At 55.3% G+C, this 17,459-nt stretch overlaps 6 protein-coding genes across 6 annotated transcripts; all 6 read right to left on the bottom strand.

The window, feature by feature from the left end:
* Positions 1 to 3,460: 3,460 nt before the first annotated feature.
* AYO20_11653 (hypothetical protein) lies at positions 3,461 to 3,832 on the bottom strand (the record flags this gene model as incomplete). Its single annotated transcript, XM_022649875.1, has 1 exon — positions 3,461 to 3,832. The coding sequence occupies one exon, from the start codon at positions 3,830 to 3,832 to the stop codon at positions 3,461 to 3,463; it is 372 nt and encodes a 123-aa protein (XP_022494155.1).
* Positions 3,833 to 4,067: 235 nt separating this feature from the next.
* On the bottom strand, positions 4,068 to 6,309 carry AYO20_11652 (hypothetical protein; the record flags this gene model as incomplete). Its single annotated transcript, XM_022649874.1, has 3 exons — positions 4,068 to 4,367; positions 5,954 to 6,161; positions 6,212 to 6,309. The coding sequence occupies 3 exons, from the start codon at positions 6,307 to 6,309 to the stop codon at positions 4,068 to 4,070; spliced, it is 606 nt and encodes a 201-aa protein (XP_022494154.1).
* Positions 6,310 to 7,281: 972 nt separating this feature from the next.
* AYO20_11651 (hypothetical protein) lies at positions 7,282 to 7,695 on the bottom strand (the record flags this gene model as incomplete). The annotated part of the gene is made up of 1 exon (XM_022649873.1): positions 7,282 to 7,695. One exon carries the CDS (start codon positions 7,693 to 7,695, stop codon positions 7,282 to 7,284), a length of 414 nt encoding a protein of 137 aa, XP_022494153.1.
* A 47-nt stretch (positions 7,696 to 7,742) lies between these two features.
* Positions 7,743 to 8,114, bottom strand: AYO20_11650 (mitochondrial ribosomal protein subunit S4; the record flags this gene model as incomplete). Its single annotated transcript, XM_022649872.1, has 1 exon — positions 7,743 to 8,114. One exon carries the CDS (start codon positions 8,112 to 8,114, stop codon positions 7,743 to 7,745), a length of 372 nt encoding a protein of 123 aa, XP_022494152.1.
* A 6,180-nt stretch (positions 8,115 to 14,294) lies between these two features.
* Positions 14,295 to 16,498, bottom strand: AYO20_11649 (hypothetical protein; the record flags this gene model as incomplete). The annotated part of the gene is made up of 5 exons (XM_022649871.1): positions 14,295 to 14,556; positions 15,397 to 15,500; positions 15,563 to 16,013; positions 16,131 to 16,321; positions 16,370 to 16,498. The coding sequence occupies 5 exons, from the start codon at positions 16,496 to 16,498 to the stop codon at positions 14,295 to 14,297; spliced, it is 1,137 nt and encodes a 378-aa protein (XP_022494151.1).
* Positions 16,499 to 16,694: 196 nt separating this feature from the next.
* AYO20_11648 (hypothetical protein) lies at positions 16,695 to 17,015 on the bottom strand (the record flags this gene model as incomplete). Its single annotated transcript, XM_022649870.1, has 1 exon — positions 16,695 to 17,015. The coding sequence occupies one exon, from the start codon at positions 17,013 to 17,015 to the stop codon at positions 16,695 to 16,697; it is 321 nt and encodes a 106-aa protein (XP_022494150.1).
* Between the last annotated feature and the right edge of the window lie 444 nt (positions 17,016 to 17,459).

Genomic DNA, 17,459 nt, shown 5'->3' with positions numbered 1-17,459 from the left:
CCAAAATGGTGACAAGTCGATGACAGGAACCCTACGCTGGGACCGTGAGGGACGCGTTGCTCCGTAAAGGTTACGTGGAGCAAAGGCAAGAAAAAGAGTGGTTGATCGCGGGGGCGCAAACAGAACCACATCTCAAAAGAGTCTCACGCGAAATGATGCTCCTAGGACATCCGCATGACTGCGGCCCGGTTGTCTGCAAGAAGAGGGAACAATCGAGCTGAACGGTTTACTGAACAGATGATACACGCAGGTACCCACCCGACCTATTCCATATCTTACACCTCCTACGGAACATACACCATGCAATAATGTAGATTTCTTCGTCACTGTCGACAAAGTAGATGCTCGACCCTTTCGTGAACGCCCGAAAAAAAAAGAATGCTCGTCATCACTGCACCATATTGAGTCCCCAATTGGATTCCCCTCCAGCCCACCATCCCACTTCCCGGGCCAATCGCCCCTGCTATCCATGTGGTGCAGTCCTGTTCAATGTCATGAATGGTCTGCAAAGTGTCACCGGGGTTGATGTTCGTACACATATCCATGCATGAGTCTGTTGGGGTTCGACCTTTGATGTTGAAAAGATGTAGAGTCCATGGCCGTCAATAACAGTGGAAAACGACTCCTGCGCAGGAATCCCGGACGCAGCTGTCCAACATCCACCATATCTGTTGGCCCTCCCCAGGGCCATTTCCGTGTAGTTAGAGGGGCGGTCGCCGCTCAACATTTGTTCCGAACCCTCCGGTCTGCTTCGTAAACTGCTCATTCCGTCCCAGTTGCGGAAGGCATGAAGTTGCCAGGCACAATCTTTGGGGCAAATTCCGGGCTTGGTTCGAAGTATGGAGCGCAAAGGAGAAACCACACTGAGCTCTCTCGTACATCACACGAAAGCCCAGGGGGTGACAGTTCCCTCTTGCGTCCATCCAGAAAAGCACGACCACTTGGTTGCTGTCAACGTACGTGTTCTCGTAGACAGGTTCTGTGAATAGATCCTGCACTGTATACCGAGTGTGGGGTGTGGCAAAGCTTCCCTGACCCCATTGACGTCTGTTCTCCCAGATGTCGGGGTCGGCATCTCGGGATGCTTCACTAGTCGCCGTCTAGGCCCGAATCCTTGACACACAGACCATCGCACCCACGGGTGACTGAGGAGTAGGCCTCCAGACTGCCGTTGCTGACGGCTTCATCTACCTCAGTCTTCGCCCGGCCATCCCTTGTAGGCTTATCGGCGTGGGGGGTGCACTACTCATTGTGCAAGCGGCGCAAGTTTTTTCACTGGCTCCGATTACACGTTTTCGCCTCGTCTGGCGACATTGCATCCACGTCCGAGGCATGTCCTTTTTTTTGATGAGGCCTTTGGATGACTGAAGATGGAGGTGTTCGTAAGAATTTTTTTCACCAGAGCTATCATAAGTATACGCCGTGTCGAGGGTTGTGCTGTGTCAAGGTGATGCTAACGGTTGGGAAGAAAGTGACACCTCGTAGTGTGTTTTGGTAGACCACAAGGGAACGACTCTGGCCGACCGGCAGACCGATAGGAAGTCAAGGCGACTTATGTAAAAGCGAATGGCCCCCAACGCCCTTGTTCCCTCGACATCATTATAGGTGTGGTGAAGCTGATGAAAATAGCATACGGGTTTGCGGCCACCACAGGCAGGCATGCTGCATCAAGCCCTTCCCGTGAGACGAGGACTGCCTCCCGGGATGCAGTGCACAGCCCTGAGAACAAAACCCCTAAAGGATTGCTGTGAGGGAAATTATTTCCACTCTCGGAATCCCAGGATAATCAGCGAACAAGCACGGGCTCTCGTTGGCTGCTGACGCGTCGGGCCAATAGAACAGGCATGGTTGATGCCAACCCCCTGATGATGAGCACAGCAGAGGTCAGGCGCTTCTCCAGAAGTAGATGGCGCTGCCGCGATGGTTCGCATCGGTCGCCTAGGGCGCCTCTTTTCCAAGCATACCTGCTGCGTCCTGTTGCTCTATGCCGTCCAGTCAGCACTGCCCCAGCGCGTTGCTATTGCGGGGAAGGAGTCTGCCGTTTGCGCCCTGCCGTTCTCTTTCGGTGACCAAACGGCCGGGTCGTCCCTAACTCTCGTGTCTGGTGGCCGTTACAGGTGCGACGAGCAGACAGGGGGTTGAAAGACACCGAAGACAGACAACGGGATCCACTAACATGTTGGCGCCGTTCTGACGCGAGTGATTTTCGGATAGTGGGATGGAAGGGGAACCTGTCACGCAAGAGCGTGCCAAACCCGGGGGGTTCGGATGGCGGTCGAATATCAGGTGTTTGGCACGGCAGTGAGCCTTGACCTTCCTCAGGATGATTGAACGCTGTCCAAAGGATTGGGGATGCAACGCATCGCAGGCTGAGCACGGCACTCCCTCCGACGTCAGGCAAAATGAACCATGTCAATAGAGTGGTCCCCGGCATTGCATGACTGGACGTGCGGTTGGGAGTATCAGTAGAGAACTCAAAGAACAGAGGGAGCTTGCCGCTGGTTCTGCATAAATGCAACCGCTACATGCATCGTAGTCGTCGTCGTCTGTAAGCGAATTTGGTCTGTCAGCGAATCTGTCAGCGAACCAGGATCCACAGCAATTGCAACCGTCAAGACTGCCGGGCAAAGAACTCTGGTGTTCCGCAAGGCCGGTCCCCTGAAGGTCGGCGTTCTCGGCGTTCTAACCTTGAGAAGCCGGGGCTTCCCCCACCTAGCTTCCTGTGAAGGGCTGCGGCGTCTGCTGGGTTGATGATCTCACCTTGTTTCATTTGTAGAGCACTGGCCTTATCGCCCCTATCGAGTGCATGAGGGAGGGCTTGCAGGATCGTGGGCGAGCACTTGGCACTAGGATCCGTAGGATTGCAGCAATTGGGATAGCAGCGAGGAAGGCATCTTGATGAAAGGCTGGCCCGTAGGCCGGGGAGGCAGGTAAGCGTGGGAAGACTGAGAAACAACAATGCGCGGCAGTTCAACACAAGGTAGCCCGGGCACGGGACTTGCGAGATATAACAGAGAGAGTGCGTTCAGTTTTGCTAGGTAGCATGCATCAAAGAAGCCAGGCCGCTTTCCTTCTTCAGCTTCAAGGCGGGCAGAATCAGAAAACTCAAAAAGAATGCCATAGCTGAATGCAATGAAAACTTCCCTCTTACGCTCAGACAGTCGTTCGATGGAGTGAAAATGGGGCAAGACATAACTCTCTACCAGACGTGGCCTTGAAAGACCTGCTTGCGGGAGAGACATGAGAATCACGCCGCGATGATACGTGGGCGCTTACCTTGGTGGTCTTTCACATCGCCGGTTCTTGGTTCTTTCCATCCTTCCCATTGTTCCTGTTGGAGGAGGGCGATGCCATCGCTCAACCATCAGGTATTGTGTACTTGAAACTATGCATGAGTTTCTGAGCACCCAGACTCCTCACACCGAGCAGAGGATCAGTGCGTGCTTCCGGCACGGGGCTCCTACCTGGTGGTCTCAGAGCCAATGGTGCTGGGTGCCGGTGGGATGGACAATCGCGGATCTGGGGACACTCCTAGGTTGAGGATGGGGACCGTGATCGGCCACACGAAGGGAACGGCTGAGGGGCTTTGGATGATGCACTCCGGAAGAGAGAGAGGTCCTCCTTGGAAGGCTATCGGGATAGCCTTCCCACGGAAATGCTCGTCGTAGAAAGGCTTCAGCGGCGAGACCGTCGAGGCGCCAACAGCAGGGCCAGAGGGGTTCACAAAACTCGACGTGCACCGAAGACAATGGGCTTTTCCTCCGTTCCACGAAAACCATTGCTCCCTGCCCACAGACGCCGCAGGGCGTGTTCGGAAGTTGGAGGAGGCCATTCGCGGCCAGTGTCATCCCGGCGGAGAGCATAGCGGGAATTGCCCTAGAATGTAGGTAGTGGGTGACTACACTGCGTATGTGATTATACATGAGAAGAGTGTTGTCTGCGCGCATCAAGTGAATGGCTGGCCAGAAAAGACCACTTGCGGGAACGACCTACCTCCGGGTAGCAAGGGTGACCCGTCCAAGCCCGAGTCAAGGCTTGAGGGTGCTTCAAGCGAGGGTGGTAGGTTCCTATGAGCTCCGAGCGTCCATGGTGGTGTCCCAGCTACCACCCGTGTTCCAGTTGCCCTCGGCGTAGAGTGGTATGTCGTCTGGGGACGCCGAAGTGGGCGGCGTGTCCGCAAGCCATGCGGCGGCGGCAATTCCTCCTGCCTGCGGGGACGACCATTGTGATTGTGTATAGCCGCTGAGAAGGATAAAATATGCGCCTTCGTCGCCAGCTCCGTAGAGGAAGTTAGTCGTGCCGCTCTCCATGGGAACCTTTGGGGCAAGGAAGGGCGCACAAGGCCACACGACGGTACCGCGCCGTCTCTGGGTATGCGGTATATGATGGGTTGTCTCGACACTCTAAGCGCCTGCTTTCAAGACGTGACGATCGGCCGCAGAGCACAGAGACCAGGAATGTGCGGTGTGAGTGTGTGCGATTGGGTGTGCGGTAGGGAGGGTTCGAAGCGGTGCGGCACCGCAGCGGCGAGGCAGCAGAGGGAGAGACCTAGTGGTGCCCAGAGGGGGGGCCAAGGCGCGGATCAAGGACATCACGAGGATTCGGGCATTGTGCCTGCTGTAGTGCTCCTGCCGTTAGGTGCGGTCGACGGTGCACTTCTGCTTCGGTCGCCTTGTCGATTGGCCGAAGACAACCCGTCGGGGTGAGTCGACGTAAAGAGCCTGTGCTGGCATGGCCCCTTTCGGTTTCGGTCAGGCAGAGGGCTGCCTCGCCAGGCCTGAGCGTCGTTGCCTTTGCTGACGCGAGCGTTGCGGTTGGCTGCGCGATCAAAGCATTCGTTGCGGCCCCCAACGGATGTACGTACTGTGGGTTTGAATAACTTGATTAGGAGAAGGAAATCTTTCTGGCGCGCCTGAAACTTTGTTGTGTCCCGTCGGGTAAATTATTCGGCCAACCTTCCGCATAGGGGCTAGGGCAGCGCGTACGACGTACAACGCTCATTCTGGCGGTAAAGTGGGGCGGTGGAGTGTTGAATAAAGAAAGAGTACTGACACGTGATATGCCGCATGCGGTCGTATGTACCGCTTGCGGTATACTAAGCACGTGACAACCGCGAACAGTATGGAGGTGTATCCTGTGTATGATAAATAGTCACTCGAGGAGGCCTTCATGTCCATAGCCAGGTAGTCCTCCATCCGTCTTCAATATTACTAAATAATGCACCCCATTGATACATTCAAGTTGGAGCATCGCGTGGGGACAGATGGAAAAGCGTTCGTCGCGACGCTATCATGAGCACATGGCGCAACGATAAATTGGTCTCTCGTCATGTCCCCCCCACCTTCCCCAGTTGATATGTCGTGACCCATTCATTTCTCCATTTCATTCATCTATCCAAATCCTCAATTCGTCCATTACCATACTCCTGTTTCGCCTCCCATGCTCGCTGGTTGGAAGCCTCCCGGCCATCCCAGTCACCGTCATCTATGGGTTCGCCCGTTTCCTCTTGAGAAATGCCAAGCATCTCAACCTCACCTCGCCTGGTTCCGAGCCGAACAAGCCAATGAGAAAGACGGCTAGGCTAATCAATCACGAACGAAAGCTTCACACGTGCCGCGTACGACAGTCGACATGTCTTCCCTGGTTGAGCCTCGACAGCCATGTTCCACAAGAGGCAGCCTGGCTTACATGACCCTGTCCGTTGCAGATCTTCCTGGCGAGGCAGTGCCTGTGACCTGACGAGGGACATCCGGGAAGTTTGCCAGACAGCAAGGCTCGCAAGGCTTGTCGGGACTATCGTCCTCAGCCTCCAGCCCGTATCCCGCGCTTCTACTGTGATCACCCATTGATGTCTTTCCCTCGAGTGATGTGATGGCATCGTGCGGCGGTGAACAGGCTACCCATGCGCCATATAAGAATTCCAGGACTTAGGCAAGCCGAAGTCCCTCCCTACCTGTAGCCATGGGACCCGGACACGCCCCCAGTCGGACGGAATAAATGCCTGGCGCTCGGTTTGGGCGCCTACTACGGATACGCTCCCCACGTACCACTGGTAAAGAGCAATCTCCAAGAATCGTCTAGCTTTGGGCTTCCCGCATACGAGCATCTGGGGGCCTTCGGCTGCTTGCATCTGCCAGGATGAGCCGGGCTCATCCCGATCCCTGCACAGATTTCGTGCTCATCGCTGCGCAGCTCAACACCTTGCTCGCACAAAAGCGTCGGCTGTGGAAGGGCAGGGCTCGCAGGCGACTGTCTTCGGACTGGATGCTTCGCAAATACCGTCGTGGGGCGTATCCGGAGCGCCGCCATGACATAGTAGAGTAGCTAGGCCGGGATGTCGTCGTCGTCGTCAGATTTGAGCCGAGCACGTTGACTGATCGTCTGGCTTATGACGAGGCGTTGAGGGTGTGTGTGGCTCTAGAAGGAGGTCGTCGGAATAACGCGGCGGTCGGTATCGGTGGCCGTGTGGAGTTGGCTAGGCAGATAGAGACGGAATATGGGTTATAAGGGGTATGAGGGAGTAGTAGCGGAAGTGACTGCGGTCGATTGTGGCTCCGGATGGACGGTGCGGCGGAGTGCGGTTGAGTGGCCGAGGCTGCGTGTCAGACGACGTGTACCTTGCAGTGCCGCCGAGCTGCCCTTCCAAAGGAGCGGTCGCTAAGGAGTCGGACGGATCAAGAGATCGTGTCGTCCTTAGCACGGGAGAGCGGTGGGAAAACTCGGAGAAACAAGGGGGGCGGTGATCGACGGGGTTGGCACGCAGACAGAATACGCCACACGCAAGGACGGCGACCATGCGCCACGAACGGGTTTGGACAGGAGGCCGGACGTCTGTGAGGGTCGCCAGAACCCTTTGCAAGTCAAGCCGGTGCTGGCATCAAGATTGAAGAAGCGGCGGGCCAACTGGTCGCCGTGCTCAAGGGGGTGTTGCTGACTCGGAGCACGTCAAAGAAGAGGCATCAAGAAGAATATTTGGCAGAACGTCCAGTTGAATTCTCTGCGACAACAAGAAACAAGATACTATTGAAGGAGTGGACGTAATCTGTATCCAACCAGTAGTTGGGGAAAAAACAAAAACGACAAAGAACGATCGAAGCGGGAGAAAGCCCCTCGCCCCTCCTGTGTACCTACCGAGGATCCCTGGCCGTTCCTCCGAAGGCGCCCCCAAGGTAGATACACCCTTGACCTGAGATTTGTCCTGGTTGGGGGCCAAGTCAAAACGAGCATGTCCCAGTGAACGTTTATACGGGTCAGGGGACAACAACATCGACGGGTCTGCCGTCATGGTTCACCGTGAGAACGCAGGCCTGTACGTTTGTCGCTACGCAGGGTGAGAGCTTGAACGAAAGCTGCGTCGTTGTTGCTGGCGCCCGGAATGCTGCGCGTGGGGGTCCACGTGGTGTTGCAGGCATTGACGGTGCCCCTGACGTTGCCGTTCTGGTCCCTGGTGAAACAAGCGGCGCGGCGCCCGACGTGATTGGTCTGAGTATCACGGTACTCAAGGGAGTAGATGGAGTCGGCGGATTCAACGGTGCGCTTGAAGACGGGAGATGCTTCTGCCCCGTCACAGAGTTTGACAAGTTGCTTGGCCTGCTGGGTTTGTTCGTCCGTGATACGGAAGACACCGAGTTTGTCGCGCTTGGAGGTCACAGTGCCGGAACACGGAGGGATTTGCTCACATGGGCCAGAACGCATGATACCTCGTGTTCCTCATGTCAATGCGAACGGCCAGGGCGCCACAATCACGACACCAGCGTAGCTGAGGAAGCCTGGGGCGATGACAAAGTGCTGCATTTCTTGAATATCGGCGACAGCGCTTTGCTCGGGGGCGTTGACGAGCCACGCGCGGCAGACGTCTTCGACGAAGTGGCCAAAAGATGTATGTTTCTTCCAGCGGCCTCCCCAACATCCCGTCGTCCGACCTCCCTAGAATCAACAGAGGGACTCGCGTTGATCAACCACAACTGAACGATGGATCCATCTGCAGACATGGTGCCAGTCATGCCGACGACATGAATACGACCGTCGCCGTGCACACCGGAGTGGTGGGCTGTGCTTTCGCCCTTGCTCTCGACAAGCTGACCACTATACACATAGACTTCGTGGTCCGACATTTTTTGTCTCTCAGGAAGATGACTCGTTCAAGACAGGATTTTTCCCACACAGAGTGAAGAGGAGCGTTGTATCTCATTCTTCGCTCAGTCACTGTCATTGCCAATGACTTTGTCCCTGTCCGGCCTTACCAGTCGTTCATACGAACATGATGTGGCTTGTCTTCTCACTTATACCTACTCGTGTTGAAGAGCCAGGATAGGTAATCAGAGGCTCCATCGTGAGGAACGTCTTCGTCCGACAGGATTGATGGGAATACCCTCGTATAGTAGACCTGGGGAGAAAGAAACTCACACTTTCAACTTTGGGAACAACTCGAGGTCGGCGGCCAGAAAGTCTCAGAGGCACATATAGAGTACATGCCGACGGCGATAGGGATATGACAAAACTCTCATTTCAATATCTTTGTGCCACCACGGCAGCCTGATTCTGGGAGAATGGGAAGGGAATAACCCTTAGATTGATGACGGGAAATGCCAGCGTTGGATGGTCGATGCTGCGCCTCCGCAACCTGTGCCTTCAAGACGCTGTTCTCGGCGTTCTTCTGTCCGCGAACCTGGTCCGCTGCTGCCCGTTCGGCTTGATCACAGCGTCGAACCTTTCTTCCCACTAGACATCCACGTGCCGGACTGAACCTCTTCTTCCAAGTGCGTTTGCCAGCTTCTGGATCAATTGACGTGTTGGTCGCATGAGTCCTCTGGAACAGCTCCTGACTGATCTCCGCTAAACTTTCTGCCCAGTCCCGCAAGGTCAACATACTGTAATACAATGTCTTGTGCTTTTGTTTCTCTGCGACTCGGATGGCGAGCGAAGAGGTAAGTCTCCTGTTGGACTCGCGACCAGGGCGCGCTGAGCGCTCGAGGCAGCTCGAAGACATCCTCTGGCCAGCGAACTGCTCCAGCAAGCGTTGAAGTCATATATCTAGAGACCGTGGACAGCAGGCATGGTCAGCATACGGCAGCCCCTAATTGACAATTTCTTGAATGGGCAGTGCCTAACCAATCTAGCAGGGGCTTCTAAACCCGGAGACAGGGCATAGGAGTCATCAGTGTAGCGGAGGAAAGTAGAACGAGTTAGTGCGGAGCGGAAAGGGAGTGGCACGCAACGCAGGCAACAGCATTAATTGATGGGTGATTGGAGGGTTGTGTGGCGGAGCATTGATAGCTCGAGATGCATTCTAGGCGGCGGTATTTCGACATTAGGGGTAAGTAGACCGAGCGTGTCGGTGTAGCGCAGGAGAGCCGCACGAGTTAGTGCGGAGCACAAAGGAAATGAAACGCAACGCAGGCAGCAGCATTAATTGATATGTGATTGGAGGGTTCTATGGCGGAGCATGGATGCTCGAAACGCACTCTAGGCAGCAGCATTTCGTCTCTCCTGCTGCTCGTACCCTCTTCCCCCAGTGTGGAAGGCTCCTCGTATGGTGCTACTAGTAGGGTGGCTCTGTTGCTGTGATCCTCAAGTCCGGACACCCTACTGTTCATCGGTATCGAGTATCAGGGTGCAAAATTCTCTCGTAGGGTGGTAGACTGGCTGTACCGCTGCGATTTTGTACACGTCGTCGCTGCGGTTTTTTACGCTTATATACGATCCGATGGGATCTGATAGGATCTGATGGTATATGATGGGATCCGATGGAATTCAATGGGATTTGATGGGGTTTGATGGGGTCTGATGGGATCTGATGGGATCTGATGGGGTCTGATGGGATCTAATGGGGTCTGATGCCGATGGAATTTGATGGGATCTGATGGAGTTCGATGGAATTCAATGGGATTCGATGAGATTCGATGGAATTCGAACGCATCCGATGGAATTCGAAGGGATCTGATGGAATGCGATGGGATCCGATGGAATGCGATGGGATCCGATGGAATTCGATGCTCCTCGTACCCTACTAGTAGCTGCTCATACTATACTACTTGTAGGTGCTCGTAGGTGCTCGTAGATTCAAACAGGTCAATTTGGAGCCCCTTTGGAAGGCAAACTCCGTCCCGTGTGCTGCGCCACATTGTCGGTCTCTTGTGGTCTAGACCGCCTTGGTAATCTCCTGGTGAGTCACACACCTCCTTACTGCTCGTAGGGTGGTCAGAATTACGGTCTTCAGGTCATGTTGGCGGCCTCTAGAGCGTTCCAGGCCGCCATGGCGGTCTCCTGGAAAGGCATCCATCTCCTCCTCGTACCCTCCTCCTTGTATTCTAGGCCTGGCTTTCGCTCTCCTAGTGGGTTTCAGCCAGGTCTCTGGTCGCCTAGTGAGTCGCATACCCCGACCGCAGCCACGATTCCATTCTCCTCGTACCTTGCTACTCGTATAGTGGCCAGAATTACCGTCTCCCATTTCGTTCTCGTCCATGTTTGTGACAGTACGTACCGATCGCAGTCGTGATTTTCTTCCTCGTACTATGCTGGTCGTGCCGCAATATCCCCATAAAGTGCGACGAGGCAGACACGAAAGCCTCGATTTTCCAGCTGTTACTTGCACTACGTATGGGAGATGGATGGATATTTACGCCGTGAGACGTAAACGTACTAGCGTGCACACGTGGGCATTTTCACGTGTCAGCATTTCCGCTCTGAGGGCTACTCGTACCTACAAGCAAGCACCATTACGTGTGCCGAGGGCCTGGAAAGTACGCACCTAGGTGCACACTTTTATAGTTGGAGCTAGTCCTAAAGGCGTACACACTGACGTAGTTAGGCAACTTTTTGAACCCTTAGGTAATCCACAGTTTGAAACTAGCCAATCATTACAGTGGAAAGAGGCACGTACGGCAGTGTACCTCGGTCACCGCGTCATCTCCGAGGCATCTCCGTTGTCGTCTCCGAGGGAGTCCGAGGGATCTCCGCGGGGTCCATCTGCTGCTCGTATGTACGAGCATGCTTGTCACGAACCGCCAAGCACACCACGCACGTGACAACCCCTTTATTCAAGCACCGCATGCTCACCGCCTGAGGGAAGCTTCCTTTTCCTTCTCTCATGCTTTGAGTCTTAGTTAAGATACACTCTCAAGGAATACCTATTGAACTGGGGCGAGGCTCTTAGCCAGAGGTATCAACTCGTACGGCGGTGGGTATAGTGGTAGGGGTAACGACTATCGCTCAATAACAATAACAACAACATAGAAGGTCCTGATTAGATAGGTTCTATAACTAGATAGATAACTTAATTGCTCTCTACCGTGTCTCACGGTGTGTGTCCTTCTTAAGGAAAAAGAAAAGGAAAACTTAGACCTAATGCCCGTGTCCCCACCAACCAATGATCAAGAGTGCCTACCTATGCATTGTATAGGCCAATTCCACCAATCACGTTCCGGCTTGCCTTTCTCCCCCATTACACTATACCTACCTATAACCTATCGCTACCCTCTGCCTATCTATATAGGCCGTTCCTAACAATGCTACTCGAAGTTCTAGCCCTCGGTAAACCTGACAGGTAGAAGCTGAACTACTCGTATAGATGAAACCACACCCCGAGGAAAGGGGCATAAATGCGTTACGCAGACATTAGGAAACAAGCCGTTTGCAAGATAATCGTGTGTGATTGATGTTTGCAGCCTAGTCAGCGGCCTGAGCTGAGCCGAATCGCCGCGCCACTATACGCAGGGGACGTATCAGGAATGCCTTATTAGAGATAGGCAGTACTCAGCGATAGATAGATTCCGTGGTAATAAGTATCCCTTTACGTAGAGTAGTGACAAGACTCGAAGCATGAGAAAAGAATACTTCTCGGGTGCGAGAAGCATACTTTTCTCTTCCGGTGAGTATACGGCCTAAAGTAGTTTAGGCCTATCCGGCTTGGGTTAGTTCCGAGCTATTTAACCTCTTTTCCTGAAGGCCGCGTAGGGGGGGTACTTCCCCCCTCTGAGTAGCGTGCTCCTCGCTCTGTTTGTGATAGGACGGGTTACAGTGTATGTTGCCCGGCTCATGCGTGCCAAGCTGCCTTATGTACGCCCCGCGCACTTCACTGGAAAGGCTGTGGCACAGCCTTGCGGGATGGGTATAAATAAATACTGTAGAGCGTCTTTATCCCTTTCCATCTCTTCTGTACAACAGCAACTTACGAATCTTCGTGTCTCCATCTCGCGTTCCATCTCAGGACCCAGTGGAAGCCCCTATCCCCCCTCGTCGCCGATACCATCCGTCATCAGACTTTGCTTGCCACCACGCTTTCTTCGAGCTTTTTCGAGGATCTGCCATCTCTTCTTTACAAAGTGTCTCTAGTCCCCGTTCTATGCAATCATTGAATTCTTGTACAACTATATGACCTGCTTTCCACCTTTTTTTCGATGTCCCGGCCTCCATGTTCCCATTCGTGATCTGGGTCATCCTTCAACTCAGCTCATAAGTCTGACACGCTCAACCCCAGTCTCCGTCCGCGGCCTCGAAGTGAACACCGACCGCCCCCCGTCACCCGTTGCGCTCTACTCTCCGTCTATGCGCAGTCATCAATCTTGAGGCCCGGGCACGCACATCGCATCTCCTCGGCGTGTCGTCGCCACGATCACACTTGGTCGATTCCTATTCCGATGCATGGTCTCGCTGGTAGAAGAAACTGGAGAATGTCGGAGAATGTCGGAAAAACGTCGGAAACAGTCAGTACAAGGTGCGAGATGACAGCAGGCAGCAGTCAATGTATATAATCAGGCCAGATGTGTGGCATTCCTGTAGTCGCCCAACCCCTCGAACATTCTCTCCACATTCCACGTCTACACAAGAGTCGTGTTTGTTCCCAGCCAAATGAGTCATTCCAGACATTTTGTTTCGTTGCCACTTTTCCCATCGTACGCAAACCACATACCCCACGTCCCCCCCCCCCCCCCCACACTAGACGCAAAGGGTTGACGCCGTCGCCGGCGAACTGCAGGTGGCGCTACCCGTCCATCAGGTTTGATGGGAAATTGACCATGGCGTATGGAATACTCGCTGCGCTCTCACCGAGCGACTGGGTGGCAGTTGGCGGGGATGCTGCCGGTCATCGGCCCACCGCCGCTTTTGCCGTTGCCGCCTCCAACGTCGCTGCTGGCGTTCATCCATTCCGCGCGGGACACTAGTACGCGACTGTCCTCGGTTGTTGTGCTGGGCCCGGGCAGCGAATGATAGACGGTGGGGGGTGGGACCCTAGGGTGGGCGGGCTGCTTTCGGCTTTTGTTGCCCATCTTCCGCTTCGACGTCTTGGGGATGACGAATTGCCGACGGACCGCTCGTCGATTTTGACTCTCTTTCGCCTCTGGGCCGTCTGAGGCGTCTTGGGGGAGGGTGGCTTGGCCTCATGTTGGACGATAAGGTGGTTGGTGAGGTCCGCAGGTAGCTCTATCTTTCGCTTCGTTGTCTTGGGGCCGGTGGTGGCGGCGACAGTCTGTCTTTCGCTTCGGCGTCGCTGGGGCGGTGGAGGTAACCATGGGTTCCGGTTGGCTGGTGGGGAGGGCGAAAGGCTCTCTCTTTCGTGTGTCTTTTGCTCTGGCTTCGTGTGGCGGCAGAGGTGGTCACCAGCGGTTGGTCGGTGACGCGGGTGGACGGCTAGTTGTGGAAGTTACTTGGCCGCCACGTCTCGGGGCCCGCGTGGAGGGCAAGACCGTGTTGGGCGGTGGCGGCACCAACGGCCCAAGGCCAAAGGAGATTTCGAGCCTCCCGGGCCACAAAATGGCGTGCTGTGTAGCAGCATGTCAAAATAGATGGAAACAGAGAGATGGGGCTGTTCTAGTATAGACGATGGTTGACGCCGGAGGATCTTCTTTACCCCTTGTGTTCGGCGTCTATGGAATTCTTCAATTTCCACATTCTGCCTTATCTTTGGCTTCCTCCCGCGTTGCCACCATGTTGCAGCGCCCAGCACCCTCCATTGGCAATTGGCCACCTGTCATACGCCCTGGCACGGATGACCTCTTTGCTTTCCGAGATCACGGACAACGTAGACGTACCCCCACTCCATGTCGTCCTGGCTCTGCTCCTTGTCAACGCATGGCTCAAAAATAAAACTGCCGTAGTAGTAGAAGAGGAGAAACATTGGTTGATCTGGCTCCCTTTGATCTGATTTCTTGCCCCTTGGTCGTCGTTGGATGCATCGCGCTGGCTTGCTCGTTTTGCTGCACACGTTGCATAAAGTCAATACTATACTATTGATGTCGTCATCCGAAACATGGCGAAAATAGCTTGTGAGGAAATGAATGTGCGCTTTCTTCTTCCTATGAGCGGACGGCACCGATGACGCCGAACTCCTGCGCGGCCGCCTGCACGAGATGGAGGCTGTTTCGTTGCTGGCGGACTGTCTCCAGCTGGGCATACATCTTGCCTATCTGCTCCGTCAGCGACGCTTCCTGCTTGTCGAGGGACGCCACGAGCTCCTCGATCCACACCTCGGACTGGACATGACCTGCCCAGTCGTCGTCGTCGCGTCCGCCGCCGCCCTCTTCTTGCGTCGCTTGCCGTCGCGCTCCGATTCTGCGGCTGAGGCGTCTTTCTCCAGCTGCGTTTGCTGCCCGTCGTCGACAACTTGCTCGTGGTGCTGGTGGGCGTGTCCTCGGCGAGCTCGCCTGCCAAGGAGGGGCTGCAGGATTCCGGTGCTTGCTGACAGACGGATGCGAAAGTGACGATTTCCCGAGGAGTGGTATCAGTAGAGCGTAGCGACTGGGCAGTACACGGTATGAGAATGTTCAAAGAGGACTGGCAATTGATTCCAGACACGGGGGCTTCGCATTTCCCGGTCGGTCTATATCTGGATGTAGCTCCTCTCTTGACATTTTCGCAGAGTCGCATCGATCGGTAGCAGAAATCAATAGACCGCAAGGCGTGAGAGGCTCAAAGATATATCTCTGTGTCCGAGCACACCACCTCGCTCGCCTGGGCTTTTCACCTACGAGGAAAGCCAGGTGGAGTACCAGGTGTTGTGCGCCGGGCGCGTAAGGTAAACAGCCTCATACTTCCGCCATCTCGAACAGGACCTAGGGACCGAGATACGAAAGAGCCGCAGAAGTCGATACTGGGAGCAGAGCCGCTTGGACCAGCCATCCAATAACACGCCGGAAAAGGAAGATCCGGCTATATAGCTGGGAGGAGCTGTTGCCTCGTCCATGTCTCAGTCATCCACGCACCGCCACACTCCAGGGCCAACTGTTCCGGAGCACAGACGTTCGCCCAATAGCCTCGTCGATGGACCGAAGGTCCGGAGAAGAAAGAGAGAGTCACGACTCCGCCAGCCGTGCATATGGGGCTATGCAGATGCACGCCCGCTGAAGGTTGGTCAACGTGTCGCTGAGCTTGAACTAGATGCACAGGCGGTCGACGAACCAGAAGCCGGCCATGGCCACGATCAGCTGGCTCACCATATTCATAGCCGACGTCATCTTCTTTCTCTCTGATTTGAGGGAGGAGGGAAAGACGAGCTGATCCGGCTGGAAACCCATCCAGAGGGGTCGGTCCTGGGGGGGTCCTTTCTTCTCGTGTTCTTTTGCACGGCCCCGCCGCCGCCCGCGCCGACCAGCTCCTCCTTGATGGGGGCCAGCAGCCCCTCCACGGCCGTCTTGAACATCTGGACCTCGCCGTAGAGTCTCGACACGTTGTTCAGGTCATTCTTGTCGGCCAGGCCCGGCAGCAGGAGCCGCATGTTGCGCACCACGCCGTTGAGGGCAGCGGCGTCGAGCATGGCCTGCTGTATGCAGCCCTTCAGGTGGCCGGTGACGTTCTCGAGGTAGCCGTCGATCTCGTCGAAGGGGCGGTTCGCCGACGGCGCGCTGTCGATGGCATCCAACCTGCCGGCCACGGTCTCGAGCACGTGCTGCACAAGCAGGGTTCCGTCGCGGACCAGTGCCTCTATCACGACGAGGCTTCTCCCGATCAGCTTGAGGTTGGCACGCCTCTGGAGCCGCTCGAGCTCGACCACCCGGTCCCGCTGCTTCCGCAGCTGCCTTTAGCTCTCGTCCGCCATGGCCCCTTGCCGATCCGCCTCAGCCTGCAGCATTGTCTCGTTCTGGCGCCGTCGCCGGATCTCGGTCTTCTGCTCCTTGATGACCCCTTCCAGGCACTCGACCGTCTTGTTCAGTTGGCGCACCTCATCCTGCGCGTCTTGTAGCTCCTGCCCCAGCCTCGCCAGCTCGTCGGCCGGCGTGCTCTCCTCCACATACCACTCGTCGATTTTGGGGTGTTCCTTGACCTCGGTGGCCACCTCGTCGATGGGGAGGCGCACCTCCTCGACCGCAACGACAGTCTGACTGTCCTATCCCTCTTCATCTTCCTCACGTTGGATGCTTTCCTGCTCATCCACGCTGATCTTGATGGCTGCCCGCAGTTCTTCCATCGTAGTCTCCTGCTCCTGTATATCGTTGTCCCTCTCTTTGAGCAAGCGTATGAGGCGCGAGATCTCGTCCTTCAGGCCCTTGTCCACGACGGCCATAGCCGCCTCGTTCTTCCGCCGTGACCTTGACCTTGGTTCTGACCGGCGCTATTCTTTTCTTCTTGGTTTTCTCTAGTCCCTGTGTGGCCAAGTCTAGGTCCTTTTGGACCTCGTCGCGAGCGCGGATGTGGGCGGACGCCTAGATCTCGAGGATTTTCAGCCTCCCCTAAGCCTCGTGAAGAGTTCTCTGGAGGCCTTACTTGCGTATCCCCATGGCGCTTGCGTCCATGTCGGCCTCTTTCAGCTTAGCCTTCATGTGCTCTCTCATGCCGCGAAACTCAGACAGTATTCCCGCGTTTTCCCGCATGGCGGCCGCGTGCCCGTTTCGCGCCATCCTGACCTCTTGATGTTGTGACCACGCGCTTGCTTCCAGGCCCTGGATGGTCTTATTGAGCTCTCCTGGTTGCCAGGCGTCGAATGAGCTCTTTTCGGTCATTTTTTCGAGGCTTTGCTGGAGGCCCTGAATCGTCTCGCGCGCCTTTTGGAGCTCCTTCTTGAGCGGACCAAGTTCGTACATGGTAGACGACACAATTGTTGGCTCCTTCTGAACCGCTGGCCTATCGGCATTTTGAATTGCTGGTTCATCCCGGGCTATGGTTGACTGAACGCGGAGAAAATAGAATGGAATAGAACGGATTGTTGCGAATCGGTCGATGGTGATTCAAGGTCACACCACGGCCTGGAAAGGCGAGACTGGCGCTGGGCCTCTTGTCGCAGGAGCAATGAACCAAAAAAAAACGAGTGTAGAAATCGCACAAGTGGCACGCTTCAGTACTTTGTTGAAAGCGTTGGGGGTCATGGAAGGGATCGGAATGGGTGCACTCTCATCAAGGGAGGGCCAGATAAGCCCGAAGGGTTGTACTAGGGCTTGATCGACCAGGATCTTACCGAGCATGACGTAGCCCCGAGTAAAACTGGTGAATCAGAGACCAATGCTAAGAGAAAAGGACCCACTCGCGTG

This window comes from Fonsecaea nubica (assembly GCF_001646965.1).
Source record: "Fonsecaea nubica strain CBS 269.64 chromosome Unknown Scaff176, whole genome shotgun sequence".
NCBI classification, from domain to species: domain Eukaryota; kingdom Fungi; phylum Ascomycota; class Eurotiomycetes; order Chaetothyriales; family Herpotrichiellaceae; genus Fonsecaea; species Fonsecaea nubica.
Note: the sequence above shows the minus strand (reverse complement) of the source record. Positions and strands in the feature narration are given on the sequence as shown.